Here is a 25,134-nt window from a genome sequence, read left to right on the forward strand (position 1 = left end):
CACGGAAAAGAAGAGGGAAACTTGACCGCATCAAGAGAGGGGGTTTTGGTCGGGAAAGATGCGGATTAGATCATCAACATGGGTTTGCGTTGGAGACGGATCGGATGGGACTGTTCTTTCTTCATAGTTTTGCTTTGGCACGCACGCTTCGCTCAGGATAGAGCAGCAACCTAATGAAAAACACATGGATTTTGGTCTCCCCCCAAGTTTTGTTTGGCCTCTGAATGTTCGTGCTCGTATGCTAAAGTTGATGATTTGCTGGAGAGCAAGGAGTGACGGGAGAGCATAATCCTCAAAGGTCTAGTGTAGAGCCCTCTTTTGGTTCGGATAGGCCCGAACCTTGAGTCTGTTAGTAACTTTGCCAGAGGAAAACGTGAGGGAAGGTCACAAACTAAATGATGGGGAAAGGGAAAAGGGTATTAAGATCTACGGAGTAACAGCCGGTAGTTGATATTTTCGCTTTCACTAAACCCCCCCCCCAATGATGGGTGACAAGGTGTGATGGACCGGGGGTGAACGTTGTCTAGCGTGCTGGAGACAGTAAGGCGAGGGGATTACGGGGGTAAGTTTCCGGCCCGACGGCCTAGTAGAGATTTGCTGGGAAATGGGCATTCCTTCCATCGTGATGAGTGCGCTCGGACTATTGAAGTGTGATGATGATGATGATGATGTGCTTCTGCTGTTCTTATTTGCTACCTTGGTGTGTGTGTGTGTGTGTGATTGCCACGGGTACATGGTCCGTGGGAGGAGGTGGTTACTCATTGGGTGAAGCCTTGAAGGTTTAAAGGGGGTATTGGGTGAAAGGGTCCGGGCCGGTGGCTTGCGGGAGGTTCCGTTGCCGCTTCCGCCCGTTTGAACCGTTTTTCTGGAAGGGGGGGATGGCCGCGGCGCTCGGTTCGTTGGGGGGTTATTCTTTATTTGGGGGGAAGAAGAGAATTGGGGGCGAGTTTCAATGGTTTCGTGGTGTGTGTGTGTGTGTGGTTTTGGATTGATTGTTGAAGGGGTGGGATGCTTTACGTGCTGCTTGTTGTTGATATTGGGAATGTGGATATATTATGCGGAGCTTAAGGTAGGTAGGTATGGATGGGAGCTGTTGGAGATGTACGGGTAAGGTGAGAGGCTTTGAAGGTGTATGTTATTCTTGACTTGAGAGGGTCTGTTGACATGGTTCATCTTGATTTATTGAATTGCCGCTTATCAGAAGTTTATAATGACACAGTCCTTCTTCCTCAGGTTAATGTCCACCAAAACTGAAAGAAAGCTATGGATTTTATACTTCATATTACGGGTTAGAGTGATCCTCGGACGCCCGCTCCGATTCTGTCAATCCAATGCAAGGCTTATCCTTTTTTCTCTTCAACCTCAAATGGACGCAGTCACCAAAGAAACGGCCACCGTCACCATCCAACATCCAATGTCGGAACCAAAATTGACAACAAAGACGTCGGGAAACCGGGTATGTGGGACCCCCGGGCCGCGCCGGAGGATGGCACCGTGGGGCGGGACGAACGGGGCGGGGCGGGGGTGTTGAAGACTAAAAGAGGTCGGGTCGGGTCTGGGCGGCCTTGCCAACGACCAACAGCCAACGACCAACAGCCAACGACCAACAGCCAACGACCAACAGCCAACGGGTCTCGGGTCTCGGTACATGCGGCCTTCACCATGTACTACTTACCATCAATCTCATCCCCCCCCAACAGCTACTCGGGTGTATTCTTTGCAACTTTATTGACGTTCTTGGAGGGCAAGCCGCGTTTCGTCGGCTTTGTTGAGGATGTGTTGTTTGGTTCCGGGAATTACCTATGAGGAGAGAGGACGCACACCAACAGGCGATACCCTACTTACGTACTCAGCTTCACGATATGGGTTCTCGTTGACTTCGACTTACAAGGAAGTAGAAGAAAAGGCCCGCTGTTGGAGACGAAGAGTTGTTCATTTTTGTCCGAGAACCAGGTCACAGCGTGTTGGAAGGCAAACAAAACCCAAGGACTCATAGGATGAGACGTCCAACACGACCTAATACGACGGACTCGGAATTTGATCATGACTATGGACTATAGACCCCTCCTCCTACATTTCCCACATCTCACCATTCGCGCATGTGTTGATCAATATGCAAAGAGTGAGACGCGATGGCCCTGTGTCGCCATCAACATTACCACTGGCAACGCATCCCACAAAGGAGCTTAACCCGTTTGCGGCATTAATATCTAAGCTGTTCACCGGGCAAATTCTTTCGAACGCTGTTCTTGCTGTACTTCTTCTACTTCAACTTCCGTTAGCCTGTCCGAAGCTGGGAGGGAGATCACTGTTCCAACAGCCAACAGTACGGACCACGGACCGATTGGTTCATCATCGATATCCTTCCTGTGAACCAGCTGCTGGATGCCAACGAGAAGGAAAGTTTGCACACAATCTTCCCGCTCATCGCCTTACGAGGATATGCCTTTATCGGTAGAGGGCGAATACTACACAACCTCAGCCAATCGGCCCCAAAGCCCAACAGTTGGAAGAACAACCACGTCATCTGAAAATATTGCTAATCTTGAACAATCTCATTGCATACCCAAACCGCGCTATCAAAGCCAATCAGTACGCCACCCTTTCCGTCCGAAACCTTTTATAAAAACGCCTTACCACCGTACCTACATACCTCAGCCAGTCCCATCTGAGGGACAACGGTCTCCATGTGAACTCCTCCGTCTACACCCCCAAGACCTTGACCCCCATCTCCAAATCCATGGGATCATCAGCCCTCAAAGCCTTGCCACCCCAAACAACAGTCCCCCGCCCATCAACAGCAAACGCCCCAGCAGTCTGCCACTTATTCCCCATAACCGTACTCGCCCCTCCCTCCACGTCCTCCCCACCACCAACGCTCACAGCCGAAGCACCGCTCATCCCCGTGCCCCGTCTCTCCATCGGCGGAGGCTGCTTCCTCGAGTTCGCAGCGGTATACGCGGCGTTCTCAGCAGAAGCACCGCCCGTCCGCTGAATCGCCCCGGCCACCTTCTCCCCCAACCACCCTTTCTCCTTCCAGCCCTGGACCTGGCTCGTCGGGTTGAAGACGTACCACACGTTGCCCAGCCCCAGGCCCCAGGCGGCGTAGATGGCGCGGTCCTCGTCGACGACGATTTGTACGTTCCAGGCGCCGCCGAGCATGTCGATCCACTTGTTGGTCGCGGCCTGGGAGGAGTGGGAGACCGCTATGCAGGTTAGGGTGCGGGCGTGTTTGTTGGCCAGGTCCCGTAGGGCAAGGAAGGTCTTCTGGGCGACTGTGTAGGAACAGGCAGATGTTAGTCACGGTGAGGCTTCTTGAAGAAAAGGCATCGTTGTGCCACATCACGTAACAGCCGAAAGGTGAAGGGGGGGACGAGACAACGAGGTCCACAAACGTACAAGCACAACCAACGCAGCGTAAAAAGACAACGAGGACAGGACGACCACGGCCAAACTCGAGCTGCCTATCGCGGTCCAGCGGGGCGAGTTCACCAATTTTCGGGACCTCGCCGATGGGGACCGGCGGGGGCGGCGGGGAGAACCACGGCGCGACGGTGATGGGCAACGACTTCATCGACATCCACGCCGGCCAGCCCCCCGCGTTCCCGTCCGCCGCGTCGTCGTCGAGGCCCGCATTGGAACCCTTCTTGCTGCTCTTCGCGTCTGTCGAACCGCCGCCGACGCCACTGAAGTCGAAGCTCTTGCTGTTCAGGCCCACCTTCCTCAGGGCGATCTTGGTTGTCAAGCTCGATAGCATGGTGATCGATCTTTTCTTTTGATATGTGTGTATGTGTATGGGTGGGTGGGTGCGCGCGCTGCGTGTGGGTAACAGCAATGCGATCGATAGTATGTATCTCTGTTTCCAAGACTAAAGACGTCTCAGGCAAAGCAACGCCTTCTGCGGGAAACGGCTTGCAGGAACAGGCGGTGCGGGAAAAGAAGCAATAAGCGGGCAAGGATCAACTGGCTTGAGACGGCGTGCAGATGTAATGCAAATGCAAGATTGACTTTACGTAGATGGCAGAGAGAGGCAGTGAGAAGAGGGAAAGGAAGAGGATAGAAACATGACCGGCATGCGCAAGGCGGCTGGCGGCATCCCCAAAAAGACCACCTTTGAGAAACTGGTGGGAGGGGGGAACGGCGAGAAGCTCTGAGGAACTTTCCTGAAACTTTCGATACAGGGCGCGTCGCATGTTTGCTTAGCGAGCGCCCTGAGCTCCTGGTCGAACCATGGGGAGAATCACGTCGCGAGGCTGAAGCCGTCTGTCGGCTTGGCTTGACCTGACCTTCAGAGAACCCCTGATTGGGAGGAGGTTCCTCTCCGATGGTTTTTATCGCTGCATTGGGGACCTGGACGGTTGATCTTCAGCCTGGTGTTTTCCCAGGGTTGAAGAAGATCGGGCCCTCTGATTTTCCGCGCCCTGTGCCTCTCCCGAGGAAAGAAACAAGAGACTCGAATAGAACAGACATTTGTTTCGCTTCTACTTAAAGATGCGGGAGCTTGCCTTGAAATGGACGAAGGAGATTTCAGACCGAGAGACCGTTGATTCTGGATCGCCGGATTTCGGAGAGCCTTTGCAAGGAATCTTAGGGAACGAGATCACTCGGCTCTGTTTCTTCTTGCCATTCCTTGAGGCAGGCTGGATGCCCCAAATCGAGCCAAACTTTCATAACCCAAAAGAGAGACCAAATATGACTGAGTCTTGTAGAGTCTGCGATCCGAGGTCCGAGGGGGTGCCGACCTTGCTGGAACGCGCGCCCGCATTCCTGGATGGCCAATCCCCGTCGAAACATTTGCATATTAATCGAGGCACAACTCACTTGAACCGCTCGATACAGCTCACCGAACTCTAAATGACGATAGCGACCTGCGGACTCCCTGCAAATTGACCGCATCGCGATAGCCTAGTAACTCGCAAGTGAGTTGATAGTATCCTAACGGCCATGGAGGAATTTGGACGGAGCCTTGCGGAGACAGTGCCATTGACGCTACAGCCATCGAAGATGTCATGGAAATTTTTGACCACCGGCTTGCCACAGTTCCACTGACCGGGGAGAGTCTCTGAAAGAGACAGGAACCAACAGTTGAAACATGATGCCGTCCATCTGTAATGGTCCGCTTGAACAGCAGGGAGGTTGCATGGAGGTCTAAAGTGAATGTCATCGCTTTACCGGACCTGAGGTGAACTCATGGCAACCACGAACGCGGCGTCTCTTGAACTTCGAAATCATCATACAACTTGACGGTGGTCGCTTCATTTCCAGCATTAAAATCATCGAAGGACCGCCGGCAAGTTGAAGCCGAAAGAAATGTGCCAAGATCCGGAGAAGCCCAATGTTTGGGTGAACCGGAGCTTTTGGAACTTGCCCCGTTCGACAAGGAGAATTCGGTCCAAACAGCAGATTGGTGGAACTGACGTCGATCTGGGCACCCCTAGATTCAAGGAAAGCGGCGGGAGGAATGTGGGAAGCGGGAAGCGTTCACGGATCGTCTACCGCCGTACGATTTATTTGCGGACGTATCGTAAAGACAGTTGAGTTGGCGGGAGGTCTCAGTTGACAAACCTTGTATACAGCGGCATGGCGGTGCGGGTGGCTGAGAGTCTAGACTGTTGCAGGTTTCTCCCGAGTGCTAGGAAGATTCATCTTTGCCCGGTCTGGAAGCCGTCTGTCCCTCGTAGGAAACATTCTGGCTGACGCTACGTAAAACGTGGCCGTTCTCTGATGTCTGTCTCTTTGCTCCGGGAGCCTTGTATGAACGTGGACAACTGCCTCTGGCTCGTGTTGCCGGGTAGGGAAAGGTGGGAAACCCCAACTCGGAGCTGGCAGTCCGAGCCGGACTGCCGATGCTATTCTCGAAAAGCGACCAAAGATGGCACTTGCGGTTACCAGGTCAGCTCCGCACAATGCTGCGTAGAAGCCCAATGGTAGAATACGTATGTCTCCTGCGCCCCGCGGTGGGAGCCATCCGACGGAGGGTTGCACTGCATCTGGGAACGAGTAGCCGCGAGTGCACCTCTGCTTCTCATCACACAGATCCCGCTCGGTCGGGCGCCTGCAGAACACTCTCATCACTCTAGCTCATGGAGACATCCGTGTACGTAGTCGTTGGAAAGAGGTGGGCTTGAAGCGTAATGGATGTTCCTGGGTCCTAACCAATGACGAGCGCACGTCTAGCTTATTCCGTCCCTCTCTGCGACTCAACTAAAGTGATGGTTTGAGCAGCCATAGGCTGCATCAATGCGTGCATTGAATACCGTTCGAGTCGAAGCAATGACGTCGGCGATGGCAACCGGTCAGGTAAGCTTGTGAGATGAACAGCAGCCACGTTGCGCAATTCAGCCGCAAAGTTTGGTCAGGAGTTCAGCCTGAGGAGGACTATTTGGCTCTCTCGATACGGATACATTTGTGATGTCCTGGGCCCTCTCCACCTTTCATTGTAGGGCATTGGGGTTGCCGGTAAGTGCTTAACTTTAAGTTCTGGTTGAAAACGGGAGAACTATCAAGTAGCCTTAGCAAATTAGTAGAGTAAGACATTAGCGCAAAGACATAACGACGTGACAACAAGTAGCATGTTCCATCATAGCAACATTCGACTCGCGGATGTAATTGTTGAACGGGAAGTCTCGACCAAGAGGTCTTCGTTAACTGTTTGCAGTTACAGTCGAGGTAAGACAGGGCCCCCATCTCAGGTCATTAGCAGTGGCGGTGGTATACAATGTCCGATTGACACCTTAGTTGGCGATGCTGTGTGCGGGTTGGATACCAAGTGAGCTGCCAGTCTCTTGTACGTAAAAAATGTGTGTGACTTGAAGATGTGAACGATAGATCGGCTGGAAGTAGTGGCGATGCATTGAGAGAAGGTCATTGTCTTAGTCCAGGCGGGAAGACTGGACGAGGACAAGTAATCCAGCCGCAAGCTTCGGCCGCTTCTCGATCTAGCATCTCTCAGAGACATTTCGCCCTGGTTGCTCGCCCGTTCACGGATTGTGACCGCTTCCCAGCCCTTCTCTAACCTGGAGCCACATGGCCACGGATGTGTATAAGTGGCTTGCCAGCCAGCCGCAAAGCTAAAGGGCCGTCCCGACCAATACACAGCGGAGGAAGTAACATTGTAGGGGGGCTTCAACTTCGAACAGAATGAGGTTTAACGGCAGTTCGGGTCTATAGATGTTGTGCGTTACCTCTAGCTGTGATTAATTCTCGTGATGCCAAGTGTTGTGATGAGCGGGCGCGGCGATACTCTGGCTTGCTCATTCGAAGCTGAGCGAATGTCTCACCTCTAGTAGCCCATCACCGGAGAATTAGAGCATCTCGTTGAACCGACAAAGTACCTAGGTGAGCGCGTGCACACTGCCACATCTCAAGGTTTTGATCCGTGGCCTCTGGATTGGGCAGTATACTCGAAAGGAGAGGGAGGTTTGCTAGGCGCCGTGACGGAGCAATGTGACGACCCTCTCAGAGGGTTTGGGTCGCTGTACTAAACCGCCGAGGAGGCGACGCAGACGGGCGAATAGCTGATGGACGGCTCGACAGGGAGGGGCACTCGAGCGTATTCCGAAGTCTTAGTCACTGGGGGATTCGGTCGGAGGAGGGCCGAATCCTTCTTCAGCTGAGGAAAGCCAAGGGTCAGCCCCAAAAGGTGCTGCTGTTGCTTGTGCTCTCCTGTGCCACCTCAGGTGTCGTCGCTGACGCGAATTTTGACGTTCCTGGTGCGGTTTTGGTGTTCCGGGCGGCGGCGTCGGTATTGTAAGACCGCCTGAATTGACCGACTCGCTGAGAAGAAATACTGGAGCAGCCGTGTGGTGTTATGGCGTGGTCTGGCGGGGAAGCTTCGGCGTATGACTGGATCGGCGAACGGGTATCGGAAAGGACGAGGCTCCCTCATACCGGATCTTGGGGCTTATAGTAGCGATGGCAGGCCATGGGGGATGGGCGAGACGCACGGAGAAGGGGTCGACCGGGGAGAGGGAGGGTCCGAGACGAATTGGATCAGGAGCGACCAGAGAAAGACGAGAAAGCGGTCGAGGAAGTGGAAGACGGGGTGAGTTGCGGAGACCGGCAACGCGAAAACACGACCGGGCTTTGGGAAGCGCGTTGGTGATTCTGGCCCATTGTTGGCTCGACTTTGGACGGTTTGGGGCCCATGGCATCGGGGGTCGTCGAAATGGGTTGACGGACAGGCCTCTAGTAGGCTCCTCGAGTCTTGACAAGCCCTCGAGTTGTCTGCAGGCTGTGGCGGCAGACGCTGCTGTTTCTCTTGAAGCCAGGATGCGTACGGAGAGACCCCACTAGCTGCTGGGTTCCTAGAAAGATATTCAGGTGGCCATAGTATCGGGACCCTGATAATTTTAAGGTGGTGGAAATAGATGATGCCGGCAGGGGAGGTGGGAGCAATGGGAAATGGAAATATCCGTTAGGAAATAAAATAAGAGGGAGTGAGCAAGCGACAGGACGCGAGACAAGACAAGATGAACGACAACACGAGGCGGGCCAAAAAAAAGGGAGGTGCACGCCGTCAGGCCTGACGTTCGGAAATCAAGCGAGCGTCTAGAATGTGGGTTTGATTTCTCCGTTGTTGATACGAAGTTCAAGTAGGTAATATCGAGTACGGAGTACCTAAATACCTTACTATGTAAAAAAGGATGGTCTTCTTTCTGTTCGAGACATTGCTCTCATTCTTCACCATGTCTGGGCAAGTACGTCCAAGCTGGAAGGCGCGGTCGCGGTCGAAACGTGCATGGCAGGGCAAGGGGAGGGGAGGTGCAGGCTTCCAAGCTTCCAAGCTTGCAGCGCAGGCGCAGGAGCAGCTGCAGCGCAGGCAAGCAGGTACGGTACGGAGTAAGGTAGGTAGCAGGTACGGATACCTGGGCAAGCGGGCAAGCACATGCTCCGGTCCCAGAAAGTTCCTTCCCCCTTCCACGGGGAGGCAGGGTGACATGAGGAAGGCAGGGCCCAATTCCCCATCCACGCTCCCAAATGACTTTGCCAAATCCCTCACAGTGGAATATTGGCTTGAGTGCTTCTAAGCGGGGCTTTGCTTGTCTGCACGCTTACTAAGATAATATACATTGGGGCACATCTACCTTCAGACCATCACTGAGGTACCGACCTTAGTCAGATAGCAGGTGGGACACAGATAGAAGGGAGATATTCAGTGGAAGTAAAGAAACTACGGCTACCTACCTAGGTACAGTATCTTATGTCATAGATCAGGAATTTATGCAATGTTAGGGCGAATTCCCCCACTACGGGAGACAGCTGCCGAGCCACAGAGAGCATACGCATAAATGCTACTTTCTTTCCAGGTTTCTCTCCAGCTTTCTTGCCTCGGTTTGCGGACCACAAATAATTACATAGTGCTGGATAGCAGGGAGTAGTGTCCAATCTAACACGGCACAACACGACACAACAGACACACACATATACACACGCATACCTAATATTCGCATACACAAGCACACGCACACACGCACACTCAGAAAAGTAATTAGTGCCGGCCAGAACGCCAAAATCCAAGACAAGCCACAGGCTGGCGGTTTCTGCGACGTCATATCCCAACAGAGGAAAGGCCCGTCAGGAGCCAAGCAGCAAGTGACAAGCGGTGGTCGGAGGGGTGTGTGGCGCCTGTCTAACCCCTTAACCCCTGCCTGTAGCCCGTTTTACACCACGACGTTGGTACGGACTCGCGGAGCGGTAGCTGCAAGTACTTTGCCCATCTTGGGGACTAGGTACGTCTGCGCCTAAGGTAGGTAATCTGGGTCTGGAGTCTGGAGTCTGGCCGCTCACTACCTAACCACCTGTACTCCGTACCATGCCGACGCATCCCACACGCCGAGGGAGCAAGCAATGGGAAGTAATTTCAAGGCGCCAAATCTGTCCGTAAGTACCTTGGGAAAGCACGGTAGGTGCTGGGCAGAAAGTCGTGGGCGGATAATGCAAGTGGCAATGCGAGGGTGGGAATGGGGTCAAGCGGCCAGCCCTGACTTCCGCGAGGCCGCGAAGACCGCGAAATGACCCCTCCCCTATTGAATCCTCAGCGTCTCTCTCCCGCCTCTCTCTTCATGGGGTCTCTTTCCCGCATGTGCATTCTCCTCCACCAAAAATGTACACAGCGTGTGAAGCGTGTGTCGTCTTCCCCACTTGAGCTGGTGCTCTTGCGATTTGCCCGCGCGCTCCGTGCACGCACTGTGGGTCGAACATGGTACAACCTGTGGTCGTAGCTTTTCATCCTCCGCAGTAAAGGGATGTGACCAAAGTGACCCCCCTCGAGCACTCCTTACTCGGGTCGGTAATGTAATTCCTATGTTATCAAGATTGCCTACCAATCTGTACCACATATCATAAGGTAGAGAAGGGGAAAAAGGGAAGGCGGCGTGACGACTAGTGAATGAACCCCTCAAGGTGTCTACAGAGTAAGGTAGCTGCAGCTGCAACTGATCTGGCCTAAGTAGGTAGATTGAGAAGTACCTACTTAGGTATCTTAGGTACCTTGTCCCTGGCGTTGACCACTACCATGGCCATGTCGACTGAATGAGGGAATGACAGACGGAAGAGAAGGATCTAGAGTCGGCAATTCGAAGCACAGGAAAGAAGCAAGCCCGTGAAGCAATTCAAGAACCAAATGCCTGGTTCTCATTGCCTCCAATAGCCGTTGCTGCGTCATGATATGGCTTTGGCGAGGAAGGAAGGTGCAAGATACGATGCGGTGCTTTCCTTCCCTTCCTGTCCTCGACTAAGGCAGTTCTCATGTCTGAGGTGATACGCTCTCCAACCTACCTTTAGGTAAGGCACCTGGGCACTGCAGTAGGTACCTTGGCGTACCTGAGGAGGTATCGAAGTATTCAACATCCAATGTTTTTGATCTCTTGACCTTTGGGTATTCCAACAGACAGGCAATTCTATTCTGCCTCGCAGCAAGTTGGATGTGACCGGTCCGACTTGGTACTGCTCACTGGGTATGCAACCATATTCCTACTCGGAAACTATGGTTGGACCGGCAATCATTGTTCGTCCAGTTACTCCGGCGAGTTGGCTATTGTTGGTGATGCTGATGTGATGGGATGTTCAACTTGCCAAGTGCTGCTGCCCTGCCACGCTTTATTTAATGTTCCCCTCCTCTTAAAGTGCGCCGGGGCCACACCAGACGAGCCAAACCAGCAATCAGATGGAACTGTCGCAGGAATTGTGCCGCCAAACCTCCACAGACAGGCACAGTGACCACACATACTACACCAGAACTACCCGCCGCACACCACGCACCGTGCCTCGCCGAACCTCAGCATCACTTCACTTTGCATTGTCCAACTCTCCTCCTCGGTGAAATCATTAAACGCTGAATTGGATCTTGCAGGGTCTGGGAGGAAGAACCGGGACTGCAACCGCGACTGAAGTGGAACCAGCAGGACCGGGACTGAGACTGACTCTGATGCAGTCCTCAGTGAACTGCGGCCTCACTCACTCATACCTTACCTTGCTCTTACTCACTGCCCGCTCCCTGATTCTGAAGAAGTACCTCTGCTTCTTGCTCAGCTTACTTTATTTCCACAAGTCGAAGCGCTCCTCTCATTGCACAGTGTGTGCGATTCTCAAATCGCTGCGGCACGCATCTGCGGATACACGCGCACATACACACACACACACTGGCTTCCTCTCTCCTCGCTGTATTCGCAGACGAGTGAGTCCTCGACACCACCACGCTTTCACTCGACTGGCTCTCGATTCATAAGGTACGGAAACATGGACCTGTCCCTACCTTACCTCTACCTGACATCGCCTTACCTTGCCTTGCCTTACCTTACTTTTCCGATATTGGCCTTGCCGCTTCAGGAACCTCATCTCACCCTGCTCTCCTCAATCATCGCCCAGCCAGAGGCAAGGTACCTTCTCACTTACCTAAGAAAAGTACCCCCCAAACACACCCAGTGCCGCACTCTGATTTTCGCGTAAAGAGTACTTGCACCACTCGCTGCTAAGGTACCCTCTCCCCACCCCCGGTACCTTCCCTGGATTGAGGTACCTTCCCTTCCTTGCACCCCCAAACGAAACGCTCCCCTTCACACTTTCCTTCGCTCTTGCTCTTCCGGGACATCATTCACTTCTCTCACTCCTCTGAGAATTGTCCTTCTTGTCTCTATCCTCCTTTACCTCACTGTCTCCTGTCTGTTGCTGGTTATTTTGCTCCTTTGTTGCTTACCAGATTCACAGACCTTCAACATCACAATTCCTCGCAGAATCCCGTGGCAGCAACTACACGCAGTGCGCACCACCCCCTTAGACCCTTCCTCCCCCCAGCGTTATTTCGCGGTCCACCGCCCGAGGGCCCCCCGAGTCCTGTCGCTTTTGGGCCAACGTCCCCGATCTAAACTCCACACCCTTTCCTTTCGCCTCCTGCCGTCGACGACATTCTCTCTCTTCCCCCCAAGAGCACCACCTCCACGACACGACCACACGCAGAGAGGAGTGTGCTCTCTACCTCAGCAATCCCTCCTTGCACCGACTACACCAGACCGAGTCTGCGAAACTTCATGAATACTTTCGGCTCGTTCGCGTTCCTCTAGCAGCCCTTTACTTGCCTTAGCAGCGGCTATCACAAAAACCCCGACCCTCTTTCCCTCCCAAATTCCCTCTCCGTCTGCGCCAAAGACTCAATTTTGGGAGAAAAAAGAAGGAGACTCGACCACTCTGAACAGCGCTCGCCTCCCACTCGACCGCGCCCAATTCAGCCCTTATACTACCCTTTCGATACTCTTGATACCCTCTGCATACTCGACTCTGCTCTACCCGCGACGAATAGGCTCCTGCTGCCAGATCTTCAACGATCTCCCTCTCTCGTCGCCCTGCGCTCGCGCCCGACTCATTCCGCTCGTCCTCGTCACGGAAGCTGAGCCAGGACTCGCTCCATGGAAAGTCGAGCTGCCACAACTGAATCCAAGCATACATATCCAACGTCTCCTTGGATCCAAGCCCCCACGATATCATCGTCTACTTCGGGTTCCTACTTCGGCGACGCTTCCTCTCGCGTTCCGGCCCAGCTAGACTTCTGGCCCTTGCTCTTTCCGCAACAAGCCTCAGTCTACCAAGCGCAGTTGCTACACTACACCAATCTCGTCTCACCGGGACGAGGAGGCGGCTTGCACCAACCTCAAGCGCTTCCTCAGGCGACGGTGGCTACCCCTCAGATCCAGGCGGCCCCTCGGTCCAGATCAACCTCCAAGGTCTCAAACAAGGAAATCTCCTCAACCAAGGGTTCCCAAGGAGGCCATGGGAATAGAGCCGTGCAGACTAAAGACAAAGGCGATCGCGCTGTCATAACAGGCAAGGACGCTCCGTCCAAGATGCAGCAGTCATCGCAGCAACAACCGGAGCTTTCACATCCACTCCCTGCACGCCCTGCAGCCAGGACCGGCAATGGACAGTCTCATTCCAACTCCATGCCCTCGACTCCCCAACAACATGCTAGAAACTTCTCGTTCGAGTCGCGGGAACCTTCGCCAACCGCCACAAACAATCACTCTCCTCGCTCTGCCTACTCAGAGACCAACAGCAACCTTCCCTCATTACGACCCCTCCCTCCCCGGCTTGGCGGCTGCAAATATGAGACTTCTCAGATCAATTCGAAGAGGCGTATGCCCTACAGCATAGGAAGCGACAAGCTGGATAAGACCAGCCTCGACAAGATCAAGAGCAAGCTGTCGGAAGATGTGGAGACGAAGCTGACCACAGATATGCGGGAGTTGTACGACAGGTTACGACCGACTGACAAAGTTGAAGAAAACCGTCAAAAGCTCGTCGTCAAGCTGGAGAAGATGTTTAACGAGGAATGGCCTGGAAATGACATTCGCGTGCATCTCTTTGGCTCCTCAGGCAACTTACTTTGCTCGGACGACGCTGATGGTTCGTGGGCTCTCTTAACACTGGGCTGGCGCTTGGGGATGCAGTGCTAACTGTCTCCATAGTTGATATCTGCATTACAACGCCTTGGAAGGACTTGGAGTATGTCTGCACGATTGCAGCATTGCTTGCGAAGAGTACGTAAACCATTTCTTGCACAGGAATCTAACAACAAGACTTCTGACACGAACTACTACAGAGGGCATGGAAAAGGTCGTCTGCATCTCAGGCGCCAAAGTTCCCATCGTCAAGATCTGGGACCCCGAGCTCGGCCTCGCTTGCGACATGAATGTGAACAATACTCTGGCGTTGGAGAACACGAGAATGGTCCGAACATACGTCGAGATCGATCCTCGAGTGCGGCCCTTGGCCATGGTTATCAAGTACTGGACACGGCAGAGGATTGTAAACGATGCTGGTATGGGTTAAATACCCCCTTGACTCTTCGCACATTTTACTGATCGGAACAGCGTTTGGTGGTACTCTCAGTTCTTACACGTGGATCTGCCTCATTATTGGATTTCTCCAGCTTCGCGACCCGCCAGTGCTTCCCTCCCTTCACCAGCGCCAGCATCAGCGGCTCCCTAAGAACGGCGGGCCCGAGAGCGCATTCGCTGATGACTTGGAAAAACTGAGCGGATTCGGCGCGAAGAATGAGGCGTCTTTGGGTGAGCTCTTGTTCCAGTTCTTCCGCTTCTACGCACACGAGTTCGACTACGATAAGTACGTTATATCAATTCGTCTTGGACGGAAGGCAACGCGAATGGAAAAGGGATGGCACATTGGCATAAATAACCATTTGTGTGTGGAGGAGCCATTCAACACCGCTCGCAACCTGGGCAACACTGCGGATGAGTACTCGTTCCGTGGACTTCATCTGGAGTTACGACGAGCGTTTGACCTCATCTCAGAAGGGAAACTGGGTGAATGCTGCGAACAATACGTCTACCCCAAAGAAGAGACACCGGTGTTCCAGCGCCCTCCAAATACTTCGAGGCCGGTCATGATCCGCAGCTCTTCTCAGCAGCACTCCGGTAGAGGCCGTGGAAACTTCCGTGGAGGTCGACACTCGAATAACTTCCAGCGGAATGCAAACTCGAACAGGAGAGCTTCGTCCAGCGTCGCTTACGACACCAACACCATGTACATGCCCCAAGTGGCTATGACTCCCCAGGATCTTGCGTGGTACGCGCAACAGGCACAGTCCCACCAGCAATATCCCGCGCTTGTAGGTGCAGCCATGGCCGCCCAGGTTCAGCAAGAAAATAACATTCGGTTCCAGCTCTATACTCAATCCCAGGTTTATCAGCAAGTCCAGGCTCAGATGGCTGCCCAAATGCACGCTGCTCAGAGGATGCAGGGGTCCTCTTCAGCTACGCAGCAGGGTCCAGAACGGTCCAGGACCAACTCCTTTGACAATCCGCCCCTGAGTGCCCCCATCGCTGGCCCTCAAGATTGGTACAGCATGTACGGAGTACCCATGGCGGCGTATTACGGCCAGTCCAGCTTCGCCTATCCCTCTTCGCCGGCGACAGTGGCGACTAGCACGCCAGAATATCGAAGAGGCCTTCAAAGATCGTCAGCAACAACAGAGTCGGGCGCCTCGACTTCCGGAAGCTCACTAAGGTCGCAGTCACAGCCTGCCTCCCGCTCTGCTCCTACAGCACAGCACAATCAGGCTTATACAGGAAACAGCGCGTCGGTTAATACCAATTTAAATCCCACTCGGCAAGTGAACGGAATCCCGGTCTCGAACGGCGTTCCAAGCGACGTCGAGTACGACGAAGCCTCCCAGGCCCCAGCGAGCGATTCGCCTGCCTCTGACGAAGGAGCTTATTTGGGTTACTACGTTTCAGATGCCTCCAGTCCGGCGCACTCCCAAGTAGCGCCCAACGCCATAGCCTTTGCGGACACGACCCAGCCAGCCCAGGGACGGCGTAGGTTGTCAACCGAGGTTCCGCAGACTATCCTGGACCGCAGAATGCGAAGAACATCTCGTTCACCGTCTCCCCTTGGCCATGCCCGGGCGTTCTCTAGCGGAGGTAGCTCGGTAGCATCCGCTCCGGTGGTTGCGTCTGGCAGTACGAACGGTCCTCGAGCAGCCTCGCGGCCTTTGATAGTCAACGGCACTGGATCATCTCTTCGCACGAGTTCGACGCCATCGCAACGTCACAATCCTGCCGTGGTTTCAACGGAATCAAACCCAACTGACGATCAAGGCCGCTCGTCTCAGGAAAACACGCTGCAAGTTCAAGGTCTCGGCATCACCGGATACACCTCAGATCAGTTGGACGGCCAGGCTTTTCCAAGGTCTGAATCAGCTCAGATTCCCGTGTCTGAGCGGACTCCGGTGATTGTTAACGGTACTACCACGCCATCGTCGACCACCAATGCGACTGCCTCGGCTTCACCAACTTCTGTTTCTGCACCCCAGCAGCCTGCGTCCCAGGCGATCGACGACGCTTCATTCCGTGACAGGATTGCACTCATGTCGATGAATCAGTATGCTTGGTCACCGCAAGCTCAAGTGCAATCGCAACCATATCCAGACATCGCAAATGGCATGCAGCCATCCCTTCGCCAGAGAGCGCTATCGAGACAGCAAAGTGGAGTAATAGCGCCACTTGATCTCGCAACTCGAGAAAATAGGATGAATGGCCACCAGTTGAGCATTGACGCACAGCACCTGTCGCCAATCAACGAGACCAGATCTCCTTCACCGACAGTTGTGAGAAAGAATGACTTTGCATCAAGAGTTGATCAGCTTCCGCCAGCTTCCCAAAGCTCAGCACCCAAGGCTCACGCCGAGCCTTCTGGCTCAGGACACCGACCGAACGACACCAAGGGCTCGGCTGGAAAGGAATCCAAGCAAGGGCATGCATCTACTCATTCGCCGAAGCGATCCTCGACGGCCAACCAGCGCTCATCCCAAGCGACAGCACAGGCTCAGGCGCAGTCACACAGCTCCGGTCAGGCTCAGGTCCATTCCCCAAGGGTTAATGGCGTTCGAGAGAATGGCCATACACGCAGTGCCAAAAGCGAAAGCCACGGCCCTGAGAGCTCATGGCAGAAGGCCACAAAGGGCCGCAAAAAGGGTGCTGACACGAAGAATCACGGCGGATCTGCCTCTAGCGAGCAGCCACCCAAGCACGACGCAGACCGGAAGGGCGGCTAAGGGCATGAGAAACACGTCGCAATTGCACACGACTGCGGTTATCACTGCACGGCAGAAAGCTACTCGTGCTTTCTTGGATAGGGCACAGGCGAGACGAGTGGCCTCTGCAGAAGCGGATGGGCTACCCTATTGCAAACTTTGGCAACGCACAGGTATTGGACACTCTGCTTCTGGATTAGAGCAATGAGTTTGGTCATTAGTCGTAGCAGGCATTCTGCAATGCCCTCGCGGCCTGGAGGTGGTGAGCGGGGCCTCGGGAATCGAGTTAGTACGGCGACGGACACCGTTCACCAGGTAGACTTATACTGGTCAAGTCCTGTTCGATGGTGGTCACCACAACCGGCCAAAGCAAACAAACATCAGATCAGCAAATGGGCATGAGGATCTGCAGACAGCAATACGTTGAAGAATTGCACGGGGAGGAATGCCAGTTCAGCGAGGCGGTATTGGCTCAAACATGGAAATTGGAGAGAGCATTGCTATGCCTCAATCGTCTTTTTGTTCGTTCCCCCCTATCGAGGCTCTCCAAAGGGGGAACACTGTTGCGTTATATTGGGCGGCAGGGTTTATTATTTGTCTCATTGCATCTGCAGCAACGGTCTTCGAAATGGGTCACGGTTAGGCATGCGTCATTAAGTTTCCTTTTGTCAACAAAGTCATACCATGGGGGATAGGGTACATGGAGAGGAAGCAAGACGGTGTGTGGATGATAACGGAACAAGGGCTGTATTTAGGACGGCTTCGATTGTCATGAAATACCCGGCAGGGAATGGTTGGGCATCTGTCTCTGAAGAGAGATGACAGAGGAAGCCAGCATGACCGCATCAAAGGAAAGGAGTGGAAAAAAGACATCAATGATCAGTGTCAATGTAAGCAGATAGACGGGAAGCGTTTAAAAAAAAAGGCCATTATTTCATAGCACTTTGCAGGAGTACGTGCGGGTGACGTTCCTTGATGTGAAGATCAGGCCGCCAGTCAGCCAGTCAGTCTCAGGGATGATTGCAAGTGATGAACTTTGTCTGACTCTGTACAGCCATTTTCAGATGCCATTTGAAGCCATCGCCATTTGAGGTGTTGTCAGATAAGTTGTGCAACCCAGGATAAGGGTCTCGGGAAGCGACGCAAGATTACGTCATCGGGATGCAGTGGTTTGAACCCCGCAATCAGCCTTATTTCAGGTGGCCGGTGCTCTCCAAAGAGTCCCAGGGCAATGACAATGCCACCGCGGCCCCTGCTAAGCAGGCAAACCGCAAAAGGCAAAATTCCCAACGTGGCCTGGCCGGCCGGCTGGCCCCCAAAACGTCCTCGTATTTTGCCCCCTCCTAAGGTATCCCTTGTCCCCAAGGATGCAGCTGCTTATTTCCCTCGCCCAGGCAGAAGCCATTCATCTGTGGCCCCATGAAACGCAGTTTGAAGACCGTCCCGTTTCGCTGCCATTTTGATTGTTTCTGAGAACCGGAAAGCAGTCCGTCCCGTGTCTGTCTCCCAAGTATACGGATACTATACTAGGTACACTGAGCGACAACGTATCAACGTTAGACTGCGAGTTCCTCTGATTCCGTCATCCCCCTCACCAAAGGTCGCTGGATGTTTGGGAAATGAGTGATCCCTGCGTTTTCGCGTATCCTTGGTTCGGACCGCCGTTCCCCCTGCCGCTGCCACATCGCATTGCATCTGGGTCGCAGCAGCTTGGGATTGAGTGATGGTTCGCCAACGCAGCCGGAGCGATGTTGCCTCGCCCACGTCTCCCAAGATTAGGCGGTTGAGCAATGCGCTACGCAAGATATCGAGCATCAGCTCGGCAAAGGACGATGGTAGTAGGTCTAGCAGTACGGTGAGTTTTTGGAAATCTCCACAAACCCCTCGGGGGGGGGGAAGTTCCCACACTACTGCACGTTCACTTTCTCCTCCTTCTCCTTTCTTTCTCAACCACTGAACCCACCGGTTCACTGCACCGCTCCCTCTGTGACGTTTTGCAATGGCGATGAGACGCTCGAGCTGTCGGACGCCGCTTACACTACATGAACAGAGACTTGGCGATTTTGAGTTTGGCGGCGGGGATCCGATTGACCGGGGACCTGTTTCGTCCCATGGGTCCAGCTCCGCCGGCGGGGGCTACGGCAGCGGCAGCGGCAGCGGCACCGTGAATGAGTCGGACGTCCAACTTCGTCAGATTCAACAGTTGACGCAACGCGTCGGCTCGACGCTCGCGAGCAAGGACGCCGATGCCGCGTACAAGGAATACGCCAAAGTCAAGGATCATGTAGCCTTGTGTCGGGCCCTGTTGCGCAAGTCCACACCATCGCCCGGGCCGCCGGGGCAGGCGACCGGAGCGGCAACGGCGGCGTGGGCGGAGGGAGGTCGGGGACCGTCACGGGAGTCGTCGCTTGAGGTGCCGCAGAGCCCTGCGTCGATATTGACTCGGTCTTCGTTTAGCGGGAGGAGTCTCTCGGAAGTGACGACCGGCCAGAGCGCAGGTTCACGTCCGATGCGTGAGATTTGCCTGTCTGCCGTCCGCGGCTGGAAGGGGTGCATCGAGTCGCTGGTGGAAGCGCTCGAGCTCTCGCTGTCAGAGACATATCGAAGTTACGAGCCCGATGCCACGCTGAGCATGGTGAAGTCGCTCTTCCAGGATAAAGTCTTCCGCGCCGCCGCGATCCAGCAGATGAGGAGGGCGAGCATCATCAAGACGTTCTCGCCCAGTCCGGACTTTTTTCCGCTCTACGACATACGCTTCAGGAACCATGATCGGGTAAAGCAGGATCTCGTCGAGGTGACGCGGGTTCTGCAACTGGGCGAATCGGGCGTCACGGACGAGAGGCCGGTGAAGGAGCTCGCCGTTGCACCGCGCGGGGACGCCGTTCTCGAGTTTGCGAATATTGGCGCCGAAAACGGGGCGGAAGCGGAAGCGCTGCCCGTGCTACGATACCGCGTCTCGTCGTTTTTGCTGGCCGAGACGTCGCCCGTCTTTGAGAGGATGTTCACCGAGCACGCGCACATTGAGGTCCACGACGACGAGGACCTGACGGACCAGCTGGCGCCGCCGCCGACGGCGTATATCTGCCCCGACGGCACCGAAGCGAAGCTCTACCGCATGCCGCAGCGCGAAGGCGACCGCGAGCAGGCGCTCACGATCCTCCTGCACGCGGCGCACATGCACAACGATAAAGTGCCGCGCGAGGTGACTTTCGAGCAGCTGGTCGCCATCGCGGAGGTGTGCCTGCGGTACCGGTGCACGTCGCCGCTGGAGCTGTTTGTCGAGCACCGCTGGCTGCCGCAGTGGATTCACCGGGGCAGCGAGGCGATGCCGCGGGGTTGGTTGCTGATTAGCTATGCTTTTGGGTTCCGGCAGCTGTTTACGCGCATGTCCAAGACGGTGATTTTGAATCTTGTGGACGAGGACGAGTTGGAGGGGATGCACGTGGCGTGGCCGAGGAGGATCAAGGAGAAGATTTGGGGGGTGAGGGGGGCGAAGATGGCGCAGGTTGAGGAGTGTTGCGTGAGTACGATTCGGGAGTATCTGAGGCCGCCTTGTCGTGCTGTTCCGCCACCGGGCTCGGATTCGTCTTCCGTTGAGGTAGCGTCCACGCCCGCGACGAATACGTCTGCCAACCCGGCCTTGATGTTCACCAGCACGCCCAGGTGTCCCAAGGGAAGTCACAGCTGCGACGCGACGAATCTGGGCTGGCTGATGCTCGTTTACGGCGAGCTGGAGCTTCTGCCCACCATCATGAACTCGTCGGTTCTCGGACACCTGGCAGCTGGCTCCCAGCAGCCGCAATACTCACCACCTCGTCGAAGTCTGGCACAGCTCGTCGATCTGTTGCGGACCATTGCCAGTCCGCCGCTGGCGGTTCACAAGGGCGGGGTATGCGATCCCGCGCCGGCGTTTCGCGCGGCGATTAATGATATTTACAATAGCGTGTCTGGATTGACGTTGCATGATGTCAGTGGACGGGCTCACGGGTGGGGGCTATCGCGGCACCGGTCTACGCAGCCGCAGGCTGTTTTACATAGGGGGTTGAGGAGTTTTTCTGACGGGAAGAAGGTTGATCTGCAGCTTGGGCAGCAGGGAATACAGGAGCTGCTGGAACAGGAACGGGGGCAAAAGCAGGACCAGGAACAGGGCAAGGTCCTCGAGAGGTCTGACGCGGTACGGTTGTTGATTTTGGAGAGGTGCGTGGAGAGTGTGGGGGACCTGCGCGCAGCGGCGATGGTGAATCGGAGATTTTATGAGACGTTTCGGGAGAACGAGGGGGTCTTGATGGGGCGGTTCGTCGGGGACGCGAGGTTGAGGACGTTGATGAAGTTGACTTCTATGGATGTCGTCGCGGCGGGGGAGAATAAGGTGCCCAAGGGGGATGCTGACGCTATGAAGGCGGAGGCGGAGGCCGTTCAACATGTTGTCTCTGACGATGGATTGGATGGCCGGCTGGTTCGAACGCAGGATGAGACTGTTACGGATGTATTCTTGGCGGTTCCTTCGTCGCCTGGACCTGGGCGTGGGGGAGGCGGCGGCGGCGGCGACGACGTTTCTGCGTTTGATGAGAGCTCAGAGGACGAGGGCGAGGTGTTGAGCGAGGATGAGGCGAGGCGGATATTGTGGCCGCCTGAGGTGATGGTCTCGCCTGCCCAGGAGACGTCGTCTTCTTCGCCAAGGCGGCTGCAGTTAGAGCCTTTAGAGCCCGGGTCCGGGTCTGATATAATGACGGAGAAAGGGGTGATGAGGGAAAAGTTCCGGACTAGTGACGCCGCGTTTGTGGAGGAGAAGATGTTGTTGGAGGGAGAGGATAAGCATCTGAGGGACGAGCGGGATAGGAGAATTGGTCTTTTGCCAGGGGATGGGTGAGTGGCTTTCCATCGTGGGTACTGGGTTTGAAGCAGGGATACTGGTATGTGCATTAAGCGTGGAGTTTCTTCATCTGATTACGGTAATATTTCAGTCTCGTCCTGGGAAAATCATCTTAGCAAATGGAATTGCAGAGATAGGAAGTGGTTTAGGACGAAGCTTACGAGAGGTAGAAAAAGGCAGCTCATACGGATAGAATCCCCCGTATTCCACCAAGATGCCTTTCTAGTCGGGATAGTAGACGATCGTCTACCCGCCGGTTCCAGGATGGTGATAGGTTCTCTCGAGACAAAGTTGGAGTTCCCGCAACTTTTCCTCACTTTCTGACTGTGGTTTTTCTCCAGATGGGAGGCGGCGTCGCCTGACCAGCTGTTATTCCGTTCAGAATAAGGTTGACCATGGAAGTGGCCTAGAAGCTCAGATGGGTGGTACCCCTCAATTCTTGGTGCCATTTACTCCCCTTACCCTTTTCCAGAGTCTTTGTGTTGTGCCGCACTGGCAAAAGCATTTTTGGCTTTGTTTCTTTCGGACTTCGTGTTTTCACATTCTCACGACATCTCAGGGACCATCGAATTTGCCAATGATGTCTCCGAAGGCAGAAATTTCGCGGACGGCGAGCGCGCCCCGCTGCGCAAGACAATCTAACCTCTCAAACAGCCCCGCTTTCTCGAAGATCGTGGCGGACATAGCTCAGTTGGGAGAGCGTCAGACTGAAGTCAACTTCAATCACTTAATCTGAAGGTCGTGTGTTCAATCCACACTGGCCGCATCTTCTATTTTGTCCTCGTTAGGATTGCGTTCTTTTTGACCCTTTTACCACGGGTACTCGCTTCTGAAGTGATTTTGATCGTCACGCATGGTCTCAATGTGATTGAAGTCTACCTGAGCGAACAGCACCACCAGACTTTTTTTGCTTGGACAAACACTTGAGTCGAAGCCCTAATAGTCTCGATGACACGCCAATTGATCCAGCACAGATGATGGTGTTTGGTAATCATAAATAACATTCATAAGGTATCTTTCCTATATCTAGGTTACTTCAAGCTGCTCTGCCATCTCGTCAATCACAAGCTTATGAGCAATGCTCGCGGCTCTTTTCCCATCCGCGATCTCCCTTCTTCCTCAAACCTCAACGAAGAGAAGCCAGGCTCAGGCGTGCGGCCAGTTCCTGTTGAGAACGACACAGCTCCCGTTCGCCGACGACGCGATATCCTTATCCGTCAAGAAGACGCAGTACTTTGCCACAGCAGCCGGGTCCAGCCCCGTCTCGCCGCGCTTGTACTCGGGCATGCCCGCCGTGACCTTGGCCATGCCGGCCTGGTTGACGCCCTCGGCGAAGGCGTCCATGATGTTGGTGGTGTCCATGCCGCCGAGCAGCAGCGCGACCGAGTAGATGCCCTTGTCGCCGTAGAAGCCCGCCGTGTTCTTGGTGACGGCCATGACGCCGTGCTTGGACGCCGTGTAGGCGATGCCGGAAGCGAGGCCGCGGTAGCTGGCGTTGGAGCCGATATTGACAATCAGGCCCGCGGGCCCGCCGCTGCCGCTGGCGCCGCCCTGGGCGAGGAACTGGTTGACGGCGTACTTTGTCGTCAGGAAGGGGCCCGTGAGGTTGATGGCGAGGACGCGGTCCCACGTCTCCTTTGTGCAGTCGCCGGCGGGGTCGAACTTGTCCATGACGCCGGCGTTGTTGACGACGACGTCTAGGCGGCCGAAGCGTTCTACGGTGCCCTTGATGAGGGACTGGACGGAGTCTTCGGAGGTGACGTCGACGACGATGCCGTGGAGCTTGCCGGCGTAGGTGTCGCGGTATTCCGAGGTGACGGCGGCGACGCGGTCCTCGTTGATGTCGGAGATCACGACGTTGGCGCCGGCGACGAGGTAGGCTTCGGCGATGGCTTTGCCTAGGCCGCCGCCGGAGCCGGTGACGATTACGGTCGTGCCGGGGAGGCGGGTCGCCATTGTGTGTGTGAGTTGTGTGACAGGTGTCTGTGTTTGGTTGAGAGAGAGGAGAGGGGCTTGGCCCGAGTGCGGATAGATTGCGGGATGAGACCTTGAAGGTTTGGTTCTGCTGGTTTGACTTTGGCAAAAGTTTTAAGCTTAGATAAGATTGATAAAGTGGTGAGGTCGATTGCGTGATTGAGTCGTGAGTCGTGAGTGAATTGTAAGTGAGAGTGAGAGTGAGAGTGAGAGTGAGTGAGGATGTCTTAGAGGCTCTTGATTTCTAATGAGTGAGAGCTCCTCCACGTGCGTCATTGAAGGTCGCCGCCGTGGGCCATTTATGTAGAGCTCTGCATCGTCAGACGGGAAGGAGGGGCAGTTGCGGGGCGATCCTTGGTGGGGGAAAGTAGAAAACAGACGTCTCGATTGGGCGCTGACCTTGGCGCCGTTGACGTGCCCGTGGATCGCTCCAGGGCGCTTTCTCTTCTTACCCCTGGGACTTTGAGGTGTGCCATCGTATTCGGTTTGGGGCCGTACATGTATTCGTAAGACTGCATAAGAATTTAGCTTGTCTTGTTTTTCTTGTCATATTCTCTTGCTTATGGTTGGACTACCTACCCTATCTCATGGAAGCTTCCCCGCGAAATCTTCATGGGAATCCCCCCCGCTTCCCGGTTCGCTTCCACCCCACTACTTATGGTTCAGAAGGCCCGGGTATCTGGCCTGGGATCATCCCGTGCGGCACGGCTCATTGACCCTGACTTGCTGCATATGTCGCTGTGCTTATCATGAGGATGAATTCTTCATTGCCATGTGCTTCTATGGGACTTTTGGTAGAATCGACGCTCGACGCAGGGTAGGTCACAGTCGCCAATGCCCCTCTTGAGCTAAGTATCGATGTCCGAGGAACCTCATTGTCTTATCGTCTACTCTAGGCAGATAATTTCCTAAGCGATGCTCAATTCTGGTCATGGATGACGGCCTTTGGCTGCAGATCACAGCTCTGCGCTGGAGCCATGAGGTTGTAGCGCATTTGAATCATGAGTGCACGATGGTTGCAAGTCGGTGCGAATACGGAGGATTACCCCCTGTTCACATCTCGTATTCGGGTTTCCCATCACAGATTCGCGTTGTATCTGCAACTACACGAGCTCGTCACTTTATTGATTTGTCGTTCTGGCTCTTTGCCTGCTTGATGGGACGAACGCACCCTTTGCGAGCCTTGGCGGTTGATGATTGGGTGTGTTGATCTCGCTGGTGCGGATCCGGGACCGATGCA

General features: G+C 54.6%; 4 protein-coding genes across 4 annotated transcripts; 2 read left to right on the plus strand and 2 right to left on the minus strand.

Annotated features, from left to right (window-relative positions):
- Positions 1 to 2,703: 2,703 nt before the first annotated feature.
- On the minus strand, positions 2,704 to 3,757 carry CCOS01_16495 (uncharacterized protein; the record flags this gene model as incomplete). Its single annotated transcript, XM_060464631.1, has 2 exons — positions 2,704 to 3,275; positions 3,400 to 3,757. The coding sequence occupies 2 exons, from the start codon at positions 3,755 to 3,757 to the stop codon at positions 2,704 to 2,706; spliced, it is 930 nt and encodes a 309-aa protein (XP_060304767.1).
- A 9,145-nt stretch (positions 3,758 to 12,902) lies between these two features.
- On the plus strand, positions 12,903 to 17,068 carry CCOS01_16496 (uncharacterized protein; the record flags this gene model as incomplete). Its single annotated transcript, XM_060464632.1, has 4 exons — positions 12,903 to 13,896; positions 13,959 to 14,030; positions 14,093 to 14,311; positions 14,364 to 17,068. 4 exons carry the CDS (start codon positions 12,903 to 12,905, stop codon positions 17,066 to 17,068), a joined length of 3,990 nt encoding a protein of 1,329 aa, XP_060304768.1.
- Positions 17,069 to 18,770: 1,702 nt separating this feature from the next.
- Positions 18,771 to 21,917, plus strand: CCOS01_16497 (uncharacterized protein; the record flags this gene model as incomplete). The annotated part of the gene is made up of 2 exons (XM_060464633.1): positions 18,771 to 18,902; positions 19,098 to 21,917. The coding sequence occupies 2 exons, from the start codon at positions 18,771 to 18,773 to the stop codon at positions 21,915 to 21,917; spliced, it is 2,952 nt and encodes a 983-aa protein (XP_060304769.1).
- Positions 21,918 to 23,066: 1,149 nt separating this feature from the next.
- On the minus strand, positions 23,067 to 23,876 carry CCOS01_16498 (short chain dehydrogenase; the record flags this gene model as incomplete). The annotated part of the gene is made up of 1 exon (XM_060464634.1): positions 23,067 to 23,876. The coding sequence occupies one exon, from the start codon at positions 23,874 to 23,876 to the stop codon at positions 23,067 to 23,069; it is 810 nt and encodes a 269-aa protein (XP_060304770.1).
- Between the last annotated feature and the right edge of the window lie 1,258 nt (positions 23,877 to 25,134).

Source organism: Colletotrichum costaricense, assembly GCF_030867565.1.
Source record: "Colletotrichum costaricense strain IMI 309622 chromosome Unknown Scaffold_31.1, whole genome shotgun sequence".
NCBI lineage: Eukaryota > Fungi > Ascomycota > Sordariomycetes > Glomerellales > Glomerellaceae > Colletotrichum > Colletotrichum costaricense.